Below are 13,329 nucleotides of genomic sequence, written 5' to 3' on the forward strand. Positions count from 1 at the left end.
ATTAGATATGATGGAACGTGTTTTTTTGAAATACGCCCTAGGCCATGAAGATATGACTATACTTGATGAGATTTGCGAATCAATGACAAAAGTAAAGGGGCGGTAGCGATGTTTCAGTAAAAAGGGGGATATGTTCACCTGTTAATAGAAATTGCATAAGCAAATACACAATACTCAAAATTGCGTCTCTTAATCTACATATGTGATTCCTCGACCGCCAACTCTCAAACATGATGAACCTGTGTGATTACAGAGTTACGTGCCAAGATCATTCTTCCCGTAGACCAGTATTAAAACAATTTATGTGTACATGATAATTATTACGTATAATACAATGCCGCCTACACTACCATATCCTCTTGGCGACCATTTCATACCTCGCTACACCCATGTAATCACCATCCGCCTTCTTCCCACCTTTATCATCACCCTTCTTGCCTCCCGGGCCCTTCCCGCCCTTCAATCCCTCTGATTTATCTGCATGTATCCACCTCGCTTTATCATCCGTGACTTCAACATCACCCCTCCCGCCGACGCGTCTACCAATGGCATCGTAAGACTCAACCTCGGCTTTCCCCTGAGCAACTATGCTTTCCTTCTGTTTCATCTTGGCGTATCGGTTTCGCGAGTATTTGAGGAGGACCATGCCCAAGAGAAGCTTGAGTATGAGAAGGACGAGGAAGACGATGAAGAATACCACCACCATTGTCAACGCGGCGATGAAGTCGTCGGATGTCCAGGCGTACCAGGGGCGGGAGTTGAGCGGCGAACCATAGGGGTAGCCGTATGTTGCACGGCCGAGGGAGTCCCGGATCAAGGCGTCGAAACGACTTAGGGCGGCGATCATGGCGGGGGATGAAGGGACGGCGGATTCTTCGGTTAGTGAAGTTTGCGTCGATGGCGGAATAGGCATGGGAACGTGGGTGGCCAGGAACATGTGGTAGGTTTGGACAGAGGCGCGGATGAAGAGGCATGAGAGAGGGATGACGGCCAAGCCGAGCCGACGTGTAAGTGAGGGAGTCACAAAGGCCTGTCAAAGGGTTAATTGGATGCCCACAATGTCAAGAGGATACTTATGTGTCCGTACGTTTGTGTAGTAGTCCTTGCACAAGATATCCAAGGTTCTCCCGTAGAACGTCGGCTTGATGTTGTTGAATTTGGTGACGTATGCATGCTTGATTGTATCGACCAGCATCTCGCTGCCAACCACAATCAAGAATGGAGACAATGCTTCGCCAGACATGAGCCACGAAGGCAACACTGTAAAGCTATGTGGCAGAATCGATGGCGGGTGTAGCGGCACTGCACTTGAGCCATCATCGTGTGTTAAATCGAATCCTGCTCCTGGAACGGAAAAAGCGCCTACTTCCACAATATTGCGCATGCCAATAATGAGAAGCATGATCCAGAGGTGGAAGCGCTCCACGATGTCTGCACATGTCAATTGGAAGAGATTGTCCTTTTCGAACCGCTTGAACACAGTGCTTTTGATCTCGACGAATTGGTTGGATAAGAGGAGTGTAAGAAGTGCGTTTGAGTACGAATTGACTGCAACGTTCAGCGTGATGACCTGGTAGTACAGCGCGATGGAGTGTAGACAATTGTAGGCGAGGGCGAGCAGAAACATGCCGAGCGGAAGGAGAATCTTGGATCGACCAGAGGAGTTGCGTGATAGGGTTTCGTTGCTAAAGAGGCATTCTAGGATATCCTGGCCAAGGGCTGAGAGGAGACGGTCGCCGACTTCAAGGATGTTGTATATAACGTAGAGCTTGATGGCGGATTGTAACCGGATAAAGTGATACATACGGCTGGCATCGAGAGTCATCAGGGCCAATGAGCTGCAAATAATGACCGCTCCCTGTAGCAAGTCTGCCTTATGAAATGCCGACAAGCTTGAAGGAGTCGACCTTGTTCTTTTGTGTCGAAAAGTGCCAGACTTTGGCCCGGGGTGTCGGCCATTGGGCAGCGGCGACTTCGGTAACTCATTCCCGTCGGCATGCGTTTCCAATCTCGTGTGATGCAATCGATCTCGGAGAACTGAGGCGGATACACCCCCTCTGTCATGAGACGGCTCCCTCACACGACTGCAACTTCGTGAGCGGTCCTGCTCAGAGACATCACTAGGTCTCCGAGACTGGTTTGATCGCCCACGCTCCCAGAGCCTTCCTAGGCCATCTCGTACATATCCAACGAGCCATCTAACTTCCTTGGATACCACATGAGCCCACCATTTTATCAAGACGCCTAACGCTATGAAAAACCGAATGGGAAGAATAGTAAAGGTATACAGCCATGCGTCTAAACATGCCAAAGCACCAAAATACAGGGTTCGCTCCAGATACGGAGGTAGTAATAAGACGTTCTTTAGTCTCTCTAGTTTGGCCGTGTAGGATTCGTAAGGGATATCATTCAAATGGGATTGGTGGATGTACAGAGGACTTGGTCTCTGGGCGGCCAGCTCCAGCTGCAAGTGTGTGGGAAGAGACATGGGTGGGAGAGGAATCATGGATGGAATCGGCGACGGTGGGCTGGGACCGACATGGCCGTGACCAGAGGAGGCTGTTGAAGGTTGATTCGTATTCAAAACCGCCGGTCCTGTCTTGATTGCTGGGGACATTGGGTGCCCGTGAACAGAACCATTGGCCGCTTCTCCGTTTAAGTTGAGCGGCGGAGGTCGACTCAACGGGTTATACGAAAATCGTCTAGGTGAAGCGGGTTGAGAGCTACTTTCATGCGCATATTGCTGAACCCGAGATGTAGGGGGCGTCGACACAGTTCGCGGCGAACACGGCCGTTGGGGTCCATCTTTCATCTGCCAGAGCCCGTTGGGTCCGGCAGTGGTCCAAGTCTCAAAAGCCGTGCCATTCGTTTGAATCTTGTCCAGCCTTCTGGGATCCGGAGAACGGCTCTGTAGACGCTGTCGAAGTTGTTCCCGCTGATCAGCGGTCTTGGCCGCCATCTCCTGGTCTATCGAACGACGCTCGGGGGCAGGCGCAATTGGTAAGGAGTCGGGAGAGCTCGTCAGCTCCCGCATCTCAGCAGCTGTGAGTCGCTGTACGCTGTCGTTTGTCTTGTTCGTCGAGCCACTAACCCCTCTGTTGCGAGATTTGGTCGTTGACGCAGCACGGGACCCAGCCTTGCTAGCCGGTGATAGTATGCCGTCAATGTGGTCATCGAGACCAACTTCCACCTCGGACAGCATGGGGAACTTGGACCGTCCTCTACCCGTCTCATCTTCCGACGCGGATGTCTCATCGTGAGCGGTTACAGGTGGTGAAGGGTATCCTTGACCTGGGCCTGTTGATGAGGTGGCCGATGGAGGAGCTGGAGTCGAAAGCGGCGACGAGAAACGAGTGTTGATGGGATCCATGGTTGCTGCCATCACGGCGAGACCCTTATGATGTGGCCTGCGGGAACATGGGGATCTGATAAAGCGACACGCCCGTTTTTCGTTGAATGCGCTCTCGTGTATGGATTGTAATGGACGTTGAGGTTGGCGTCGGTGATGGTTTGAGAGGGAAGTTCAATTGACGTCAAGTTGCCAAGTGGTGTGGTCAAAATCGGCCAGATGCAGGACACTCTGGTTGGTTGGGGTCAACTCTGGTGCGGCAACATTGAATAGTGCTGTTCTGGCATTTGTAAGGTGCAGGGGAGGCTGGCACAGGAGGCGGTGCAGCGACTTGCACTGTCTCAGGGCGTTAACGTGGAACCGGCAGTGGCTTCACTCTTCAATGTTTGCTTCAACTGTCGCTACGCTCCTCCATATTGAACTCAAGCCGGAATATCAATATTATTCACTCCTTAGATGACACATTTCATCAATATTGCACAATTTAACTCGAAATCGTTCCATTGATTTGTTACCCACCAATTACTATTTCGTAACGACAGACGAGAAGCTTTCTAGCTTCACCACGTCCACCTTATTATCCTCTCTCACCACCCCCGGCTTCGGCTCCCCTACTCCTCAACCAAATAGTTATCAAACCAAGTCACAGCCTGGAAAAATGCCTGCTCCTTTGCAAACTTCTGCACCTTGACCTTCAAATCACCACGCACAGAAAATCCATGCTCCACGCCAGAATACAAATTAATCTGATACGGCAGCTTAGTACCCTTCAGAATCTCCTCCGACTTGTGCCTCTTCTCCGCAGGGAAAATGCTGTCCGTCTCAGCAGCAGCAATGGAGAGGGGACCGGTAATGGCAGCGAGTTCCGCCTCCTCGACGAACGAAGGGTGGGCAATGTAACCGACATCGATGCCATTCTTATAGTGGCGGACGACATACTATTCATACCGTTAGCAAAAAAAGGTCCATATTGTATCTTAAGCAAATGTACCTTGGCTCCGAAGCAGTATCCCACAGCTCCAACCCTCTTCACGCCCAGTCCCTTCATGTACTTGATACCAGCCTCGACAATGGGGTCGACATAAGGCACAGTATGCGGGTTCTTGCCGTCAGAGCCCCCGTTCAGCCAGGACATCAGGTCGAAGCCTTCTGGCCGGTTGAGTGGCACAGGATCGCCGTTGAACGGGTCAATTACAACAGTCGTGTAGCCACACTCGGCAAACTGGTCGGCCATCAGCTGGCTGTTTTGCCAGACGCCAATGACATCGGGGATGTAGAGAATTCCGTAGCCGGTCTTGGCCTTGCCCTCGGGAGGTGTAGCTACATAGGCATCGATTTTGTTGTCGATTTTGGTGAGTTTGCCAGTGGGCTTGCCCCTGTGGATAAATTAGCCGTGATGCAAAAATTGCTTTCAAAATAAATGATAATATTTTTGAGGGGAAAAGATGAGCTGTCTGGCGCGTTGGATAATTATCCGCCATAGTGCCCAAGAGGTTCGCTCGTCTCACAGCTTTGTGCTTGGGATGTATTAGAATGCGGGGAGCTCCAACATACTCAAACAATTTTCCGAGGGTGCAGCATCTGCCAGGCGGGTTAGAAGCCATCTTGTCGCTTTCTTCCAATTTTCCAAGCTAGTAAGTCTCTTCGCTTCTAGTAAATGATGCAATGGAAATTTTGCAAGTCGGGGAATTGAATTGAATTTAAATTGCACAAGTGGCGGACTGGACAAGCTCGGCTTCTTATCCAGCAAAGCCTGACGCAATGCCCCTCACTAACTTGCGAATGTCCCACCATAAAATGTCACCAACGAACTTGACTTGACACTTCCGTTCAATGTTTCGCAGCCTACCGACCTAGGTAGGTATTCAACCAACGAGAGTCCAGCAAAACAATCAAGCCATCTAGCACCAGACGGCTATGCACCTTTGACCCAAGATGCCCTTTTCCGCTTCCGAAGGTCCAGTCCATATCCATACAGTTCCGTCACGCTCCAACGAGCCCACGTCTCTTCTGTAATTGGCTCAACATAAAGATTTCCAGCGAGGCTTTTGCGGATCTTAAGTCCGAAGGTCACTGTGACGGAGCCAGAATATCTCGGTGCCGACACGGAGTCCAGCAAGAGTGTCGGCACAGACGGCATCCATTGTACCCGATGGTCCACGGACAGTTGTCCTCGGTCAGTTTTAAAGTAGGAATACCCGCTTGTCGTGCTCAGAAATTAGTAATTCTGGCATAGGATATGGCAAAAATAGATTCATGGAATATTACCAACTTGAAGTGCTGCAAGTCATGTTATATGGCCTGGATGCGGCCACGGAAAACGTCGCGTAAGCATCGGATGTGAGCCGATTAGAGTTGTGGTCTGGGCCGTCGGATCATCCCGACGTTGTGAGATTTTACACTACCATTGAGGATTCGGATTCTTAATAATGCCGGTTCTTGACCGAAATACATGCGAGGCTTGGTAATGCTTCGTTCCGCTCAATGTTTTGCAGCGGTGGTGATACAACAACTGTAGCGACATCGCTTAGGGCCCATTTCTTATGTAGATGTAAAATTATACCACCAGCCCTCCTGAATTCACACACCATGCCACCATCTATCATCTCAGCAACAATGCCTTTAACCACGCAGCTTCGATACCCCAATACCTGTGTTATACCGTGTGACAAACCCACCATCTAGGTTTTCCATAATGAGGGTATAGCCCCCAAGGTCCCAATCTAAATGACCAACATAAAACCCCCAAAACTCATCAATCAACAAGCAACGCTCTCTATTCATGTTCCAAAATACCGGGTATCATAATGCAAATCCTAAAATACACCCCCATCTACTTTGTCCGCAACCCCTTCGGCTTCCTCTTCTTAAACACCACCGGCGCAACTCCCGAATCACCAGCCTCCTCCTCAACCTTGACCTTCGCTCCTCCATCCTCCTCCTCCCCCTTCACCACCCCATCATGTATCCCACTCGTCGCCGTATACGGTTCACCCTTGATATCGTCCTCCTTTTTAACCCCCTCCTTGACCTCCTCCTTCACCTCCTCCTTCACACCCTCTTCCCCCTTCAACCTCACCGTCCCACTCAGCAACGCATCCAGCTCCTCATCCTCCCCCTCAGGCATATTCTTCGAATCCCTCCCCCACCTCCTAGGCTTCTTAAACAAGCCCTTCACAGCATCCTCCTCCTCTCTATCCTCCTCCCTGTCCTCTCTCTTCCGTACCCCCGTCGCAACTCTCGCCTTCTTGTCCTCGTCCGCTCCCTCTCCCGCGCTCTCAACGACCCGTGTACTCGTGACCGTCCACTCGCCAGGCATGGCCATTTCCCCTCGAAAGTCATCCGGCACTGCGACACCCAGCTCAGCCAACTGCTCCCGTTGTTTCTTCAGCGATGATTCGCTTGCGCCCGCTGGAACGGAAGCGCGTCCCGGTCGTGATGGACCGGGCGAGGAGCTGGTAACTACTCCATTTAGACGGTCGATTTCTCTCCGCGCACGTTCTTTTTCGCGTTCTTCTCGCTCGTGGTTGCGGTGCAGGTCTCGTAGTGAGCGCTTGATTGCGTTTTGGTGCTTGGCTGTGGCTTCATGGTTTTGGCGCTCGAGCTTCGTGTCGCGGACGTAGCAGGCGCAGTGTTTGCACCAGTAGTTTGGTGATGCTTTCCAATATTCTGTCATTGCATGTAGCGTGTGGTTTTTATGTAGAGTCTGTGACAGTCTGAAGTGTCACAATTCCTGCCTTGAGCTTGAGTCTGTATTACGTAATCCGGTGGCAAGCATTTTGCAGTGTGCCTCAGTCATGCAAGATTCCGCCTCCACCAACGACCACTGTCGACTTGGAAACTCAAACGTCACGAAATCAAGACCACATTTGTTACATTGCCCAACAGGGCAGTTGTTATTTGTATTTGTACGGCATACTACCTAGTATGTGTTGACCAGCTATGTATTACCAATCCCTCGCGAATTTCATTAAGTCCAGTATCTCGTGAATGCATCAATAACGGCAAGGAGTGAAAACGCTCCGATTGTCACCGAGGACGTGATTAATTGCCAACTTCTCATCCAACAAAGCCATACAGCCCCATTCAGGAATTCCATACAACATTAGCTTCCTTCCTTTACAGAATGAGCAAACTCCTATCGTATGCCATGCCAATTTACAGGTAAAGAGCGGCGCCGAAGATGGCCACGACGGCAGCAGCAAAGCCAGGGAAGACCTTGTTGGCCGCGGCAGTAGGGACAGCAGTAGGACCAGTAGTAACATTGGTAGGAGCTTGAGGCTGACCATCAGAAATCTGAGTGACGGGAGGCGGAGGAGGAGGAGGAGCCTGGGTGTGGGTAGGAGCCTGGGGCTGTCCATCCGAGATCTGGCTGACGGGAGGAGGAGGAGGAGCCTGGGTGTGAGTAGGAGCCTGGGGCTGTCCATCACCAATCTGGCTCACAGGAGGAGGGGGTGCGGCAGTCTTTGGGGGAGCCTGGATCTGGCCATCCGAGATCTGGGAAACCGGAGGAGCCATGGTAGGTGCAGGAACGGAAGCACAAGGAGTGGTGCGGACCTGGACCTGGCCATCACCAATCTGGCACATGGGGATGGGAATGACCGTGGTGTGAATCTGAGGCTGACCGTCGGCGATGACAGTGACGATCGTGGTCTGAACCATGCTGGTACCAACGGGCTTACCGCCGTTACCACCATTGCCACCATTGCCTCCGGTGTTGCCTCCAGTGCAGGACGTAGCGACAATCTCAATGGGGGAGCACTGAGCAGCCCAGTGGCGGTCATACAGATTGTAAAAGTTACCAGAGAGGCATCGGTAGAAAACAGTAGAGCCGTCCAGAGCAAGAGAGCCATTTTGGCAGACTGAGAAGCCAGAAGACTTGATGGCGTTGTGCTGAGGAGGCGCGTCAAACTGGAACTGGTAGTTGGAGGCAATATAACCAGTTCGGTCGTGGGAATCCTTGAGGACACCATTGTTAAGGGTCATGACCAGAGTGCCTTCACCTTCACAAGCGCGCTTCTATGGGCTTGTTAGTGGCGGCTCTCTTCTAGCTTGCATTGTCACCTGCTAGCAGCAATGAGACTCGACTTACCTCAAGGTCACGCTTGGCGTTTCCAAGAGAATAGATGGAGACCTGGAATTTGCCATCACGAGAAGTGCTGCAGCCAGCTGGGGGAGCAGCAGCCATGGCGGTGGCCGCGAGGCCGAGGGAAGCAGCCGATGTCCACTTCATTTTGCTACTGATGGTGGTATGTTAATATCTTGATGATTCTTACGGATGAGAAAAGCTGGGGGATGATTGAGTAAAAGAGAGAAAGGTAGCAAAAATGAAAAAATGAAGAACGGTCTGGTAGCAAAAACAAAACAGTTTGCGAGCAAGTGGGCTTGAGTTGCGGCAAGAGAGTCTGGCGGTTTGCGAAGGGACTTGTGGAAGGTTGAAGGTGGAAGGTGGAAGTGACTGAAAAGTGAGCCTGAGGTGAGAATACTGCGCATACCTTGAAATTACTCTTTATTAAGGCGATTTCGATTGTTCGAATACACAAACGATGAGATTAGGGTCGACTCGAGTGACGAGAGGCCAAGCAAGTGAATGATCTTGATTCTACACAAGATCAAAACCTAACGATAGGTCAATTGTCTTTCCCAGCGATAGACGGGATCGATCAATCAAGGTTGAGTGTGCGACGAGGTGAAGCACGTGTCAAGAGCGAAAGTGGTGATACTGAAAATCAGACAAAACCAGTGAGCTAGGAAAGGAAGAAAGAAGATCGGAATTGGAGAATGGGAGGGTGGGCACTGATATAAGAGTCAATTGGCGTCACCTCATGTAATGTGGTGGATGATGTAGCATCGAACCGTACGCCAACTTCATGCTGCCGGGCTGGGTCCATCATGGATCCCAGATCAAGTACGGAGCAATGTCAGTGCCAGACAAACCAGCCAGACTTGCAAGTCTGGATGGATCCGTCCGTCTCCAAAATTATGGACATGTGTTAGCGCCAAGTAGATGCAAGGCCCCCGTGTCGGATGTGACTCGGCTCAGTTAGTGGGCAAGGTATTGGACAATCCACAATTCGGAGGTTGGCACGATGGGTGGCATTTCTGATGTCAGTGGTCTTGACTCTCAAGTGATGGCGAACTGGGTCAGCCAACAAATGCCTGCAAAGGACGTGGCTGACCCAGCTTTGCCGTCCCAGCATTGTTCAATTTTGAGACATTGGCTTCTATCTGCCCGGTATCCAGTTTGTCTGGGTTCGGGTCGTTCTACAGTGCCTCAAAAGACATACTTCATGTTGTCACGTAAACTATCGCCTCATCCATATAATAGGAACGTCACCAATACGTGATGCTGGAAATGACCGGTAAACACTTTGCTAGATACACCCAAAAGCACAGGCACGAGGCTACAAACAAAGATGGAAAGGTCCTGCCACTCGCAAAAGCTAGCCTTGCCAGTCTATCCGATGACACATAGGACGTCCCATTTTGGTGATGTTGGCACATGAGCGTTCAAGCCCAACCACCCTAGCAACGCTGGCTTGCCATGATTGCCTACTCCGTATGCAGGATACTATTTTGCTGGTCTTCCCGGGCGTCTAACTGTTCCTTCCCAATGAACCAAATGATCTCTGTTGCCGGGGAACATGTAGTTTGTGCCTTCAAGAAGCATCAAGCTTGGCTGGAAAGTCGTTTCGGGGAGGGTGGGAAAGCAACCGGGTCCTCGGTTGAATGTGAAGGCTGGCAGGGGTGGCTTGATTGATGGAGGATGGCTTGAATACAGTACAGCTTAGCAAGGTTGGCAACAATCGTGCTCGTGGCGGATCACTGGGAATGTCTCAGTAACCATGCAAGCCGAAGAAAGTGTCTGGTGTGGGACAGTGGGTAACAGTGGGCGGCCATGGATGCGCTGGAACTTGTTACCAGCCTCATCGACGTGTTGCTCTCTCTCTGGAATTGTTCATACGCCGCGGCTGTTGCTGCATTTCACCTCTCGGACCGCGATTTTTTCGCGATTAGGTTCCATTCAGAACCCAATATCAGGTAGCTGGGGAAGTGTGAGAGCCCAGCCGATAAGGGTATGTAGACAATTGCACTATCCCTGCCTGACCAGCCCTTTCTTGTCCACTCATGCTTGACAGACAGGTATCAGCACTTGCTACCAAATGGTTTTGTTGGTGGGGGAGGTAAATGTACTTGACCCTTTGGGCTGGTCGTGGGATGGTAACCATTTTTCGCCTACAACTTCGTTGCCTGCGCCTTGCTCCGTGCGTACTTTATGTATTACTCCATCTTTCGCTGGCTTTGCTCCGTCAGATTTTGTGACAATTCAGAGAGGTCGTCGAAGCAAAGGCTCCGAAAGGGCATGGCGTGCATGGCCCCTGGTCACGTCCGGCAAGCCGAAACGAAGCTAAACGCATTTCATCATGAAGTGGAAGTGCGGGGCGACGACGCCTTGGCCTTGGACAGGGGACTGGGCCATCAGCCATGGGCACGATCGCCGAGAGAACTCGATGTCCCGTAATTGCTGCGGAGACTTGGCCGGTAGTTTGAACAGTAACGGTCAACAGCAGTTCGAAATTGGCATCAAAAGACGGCCATTTAGACAATCTCGAAACAATCTGGCAGTCTAAAAGAGGGTATCTCGTATCACGATGTGGTTGACGGCGCCAACTTATTTGTTGAATCGAAAAACAACCAGTCGAAAAGGGTGGCAGTGTTTGCGCCAATGATCGTCACTGTCACGTCGCATTTACAAAGTGGTTGGCTCTGTCGACTGGCCGACTCTGGCATGAGAGGAACCGACGGCACAGGTATCCTGGCGCAAAGATGGCCAGCCATGCCGATGGAGGATGGATGGGCGGGTGATGAAGTCATTGAGAGTGATTGTGCCAATTAGCCAGTGTCGAGTACGAGGTGATAGTGCGTTAAAAAGACGCTAGGTCCGTCGGGCAGGATCCGTAAACAGCAGTCAGCACAGAAACAGCTCAAGCGGGAAGAGGAACATTGGGGGAAGGTCGTCAGATGGTTGCACAGCATCGAGATAAGTGGGAGGGAACATGGTTGATGGTCAACAATGCTCGATGAGACGGTCTCTGAAAAGATGTGAGGGGACAACTTTGTGGCCGATCGATGCTGTGAGGCAGTGGGGGCAGGAGCCACCGGGTGGGGAGATCGCCAAGCTGGAAACGCCAAGAAGAAGAAGGAGCAGGAGCTACAGCCAGTCTGGTGGGCTTGACATTTTTGGCCCGTCCAGTGGCTGCGTCGTTCGGACCGGACAGCTCGACGAAATGGACTGGTCAATGGCCGTTGCTAGCGTCAAGTCAGGCTCATGTTCGTTGAGACTCAACCGGCGGAAGCAAGCACGAGGCGTTAGCTGCAACTGTGCAAGCCCAAGCTGCTAACCGCTAGTGCTAACCCCCAATTGAAAGTTCAATGGCTCCAGCGCTTGGCCGCCCCTGTGGAAATGGAGCTTGTTCCTTCAATGTTTGCCTCCCCCTGGCCGGTTCTGACCCAAAACAGCCTAGTGGCAGAAGTGTGTGTGGATTTATGCACCGTCATTCAACTCTTCCAAGGAAAGCAACCAAACTTGAACCACACTCAAACTCCCGTTGATGCCGTTTTATCATGGTGTGTGCCATCTTCTCCAATAACTACTCCAACAATCGATGCAGCCAGTCTGCCAGTCTCCCCGTCCGCAGAGATGCAGTGTGTGTGCTGCTCCCCTCGCCGTCGCCTGGTTGCTAGGTAACTACCACGACCTGCCATCAATAATTGAGGTGGTTGAATAACTATCCCATGGTTGAATGCAAATGCATGAAGTGGCGGGAAAATGCATCATGGCTCTTACTCAGACCGACCAGATGACAGCCTTGACAGCAATTGACTGTCCAACGCAGACTTTTTCTCAGAATCGCATTCGAATTGGCCGTCTACTGCACCCTGCATACCATCTCACGCGAGGCGATTGACTTTGTCCCTAGCTTGTTCCTGGTTCTAGGCTATTGGACACACACCATCTCCATTCTGCTCACAAAGCTGGAGAGGAGAGCTTCGTCAAAATTCCTTCCCGACAGGATCCTCCTCGCTGATTTTTGACATCCGTCGTGGAGTTTGCGTCGTACGCGTGTCTCACAGTACTAATGTTTTTCAACACGGTTTCCTCAATGGGCTGATTAGTCAATCCGTTGTGGTTGTCTTGAGCTCGTTTGGGTCGTGGCTTGTGCGGCGGATCCGACCTTTTGCTCAGATAGCGACCACGGAAAGATAGCTCCAAAGTCAAAATGGTGAGGTAGACATGCCATGCTGATTTTTGGAGACGATATACGAGCATGTCCCAGAATTTTCTGCAGGGGTCTGAACCATCCTCAATGAGTGTCGAAACTTCGGGTCTGAATAGCTGCTCATCGTGTGGTGGAATGTCTCATCGAGGCGAAATCATACAGTCATTCCATACGAGTTAGTGAAGATGAGGCTCAGGTAGCTCAGCTACTTCCTTTAAGCTTCTGTCAAACACAACTGATATGGATTATTTTGCCTTGGTTTCACGACATGTTGTGGGAGCTTCATTCTCCTAGCAATCTGCCTTCTATACGTCCGCTTCTGCGAACAGACAAAACTGGATATACTCTCCACAAATGGCTTCAACCAGGGACCAACCTAGTAACTTGGTTGCTTGGCTGCTACGGATCTTGTATTCCGACTGCGGCTTTTCACGAAAATACTTGATGAGTTCGCAGCGCAATCGAGGAGCCGTGGAGGCGTGGGTACTCTGTGGAACGATAGATGGGGAGCAAAATCAAGGTTGCGCAAGACTGGTTACATGCCGCATCTTACGATCTATCTATCAATCATACATGTCATCCCGGACTCATGCTTGAGTAACCCTCGTACCTCGAGGCATGGTGAGGGATATTCGCCGGCCTTTTGAGTAATTGGCCCTCTCTACAGTGCACACACTTTGACACCAGACCACAAGACTG

At 51.1% G+C, this 13,329-nt stretch overlaps 5 protein-coding genes across 5 annotated transcripts; 1 reads left to right on the forward strand and 4 right to left on the reverse strand.

The window, feature by feature from the left end:
- Window positions 1–346: 346 nt before the first annotated feature.
- On the reverse strand, window positions 347–3,370 carry VFPPC_01754 (cytomegalovirus gH-receptor family protein; the record flags this gene model as incomplete). The annotated part of the gene is made up of 2 exons (XM_018281527.1): window positions 347–1,030; window positions 1,088–3,370. 2 exons carry the CDS (start codon window positions 3,368–3,370, stop codon window positions 347–349), a joined length of 2,967 nt encoding a protein of 988 aa, XP_018150282.1.
- Window positions 3,371–3,960: 590 nt separating this feature from the next.
- VFPPC_01755 (dienelactone hydrolase) lies at window positions 3,961–4,953 on the reverse strand (the record flags this gene model as incomplete). The annotated part of the gene is made up of 3 exons (XM_018281528.1): window positions 3,961–4,287; window positions 4,341–4,725; window positions 4,904–4,953. The coding sequence occupies 3 exons, from the start codon at window positions 4,951–4,953 to the stop codon at window positions 3,961–3,963; spliced, it is 762 nt and encodes a 253-aa protein (XP_018150283.1).
- A 1,229-nt stretch (window positions 4,954–6,182) lies between these two features.
- Window positions 6,183–7,025, reverse strand: VFPPC_15427 (U1 zinc finger family protein; the record flags this gene model as incomplete). Its single annotated transcript, XM_018293180.1, has 1 exon — window positions 6,183–7,025. One exon carries the CDS (start codon window positions 7,023–7,025, stop codon window positions 6,183–6,185), a length of 843 nt encoding a protein of 280 aa, XP_018150284.1.
- Window positions 7,026–7,507: 482 nt separating this feature from the next.
- Window positions 7,508–8,582, reverse strand: VFPPC_01756 (covalently-linked cell wall protein; the record flags this gene model as incomplete). Its single annotated transcript, XM_018281529.2, has 2 exons — window positions 7,508–8,368; window positions 8,442–8,582. The coding sequence occupies 2 exons, from the start codon at window positions 8,580–8,582 to the stop codon at window positions 7,508–7,510; spliced, it is 1,002 nt and encodes a 333-aa protein (XP_018150285.1).
- Window positions 8,583–11,406: 2,824 nt separating this feature from the next.
- VFPPC_15428 (hypothetical protein) lies at window positions 11,407–12,098 on the forward strand (the record flags this gene model as incomplete). The annotated part of the gene is made up of 2 exons (XM_018293181.1): window positions 11,407–11,737; window positions 11,779–12,098. The coding sequence occupies 2 exons, from the start codon at window positions 11,407–11,409 to the stop codon at window positions 12,096–12,098; spliced, it is 651 nt and encodes a 216-aa protein (XP_018150286.1).
- Window positions 12,099–13,329: the final 1,231 nt, after the last annotated feature.

Source organism: Pochonia chlamydosporia, chromosome 1 (genome assembly GCF_001653235.2).
Source record: "Pochonia chlamydosporia 170 chromosome 1, whole genome shotgun sequence".
NCBI lineage: Eukaryota > Fungi > Ascomycota > Sordariomycetes > Hypocreales > Clavicipitaceae > Pochonia > Pochonia chlamydosporia.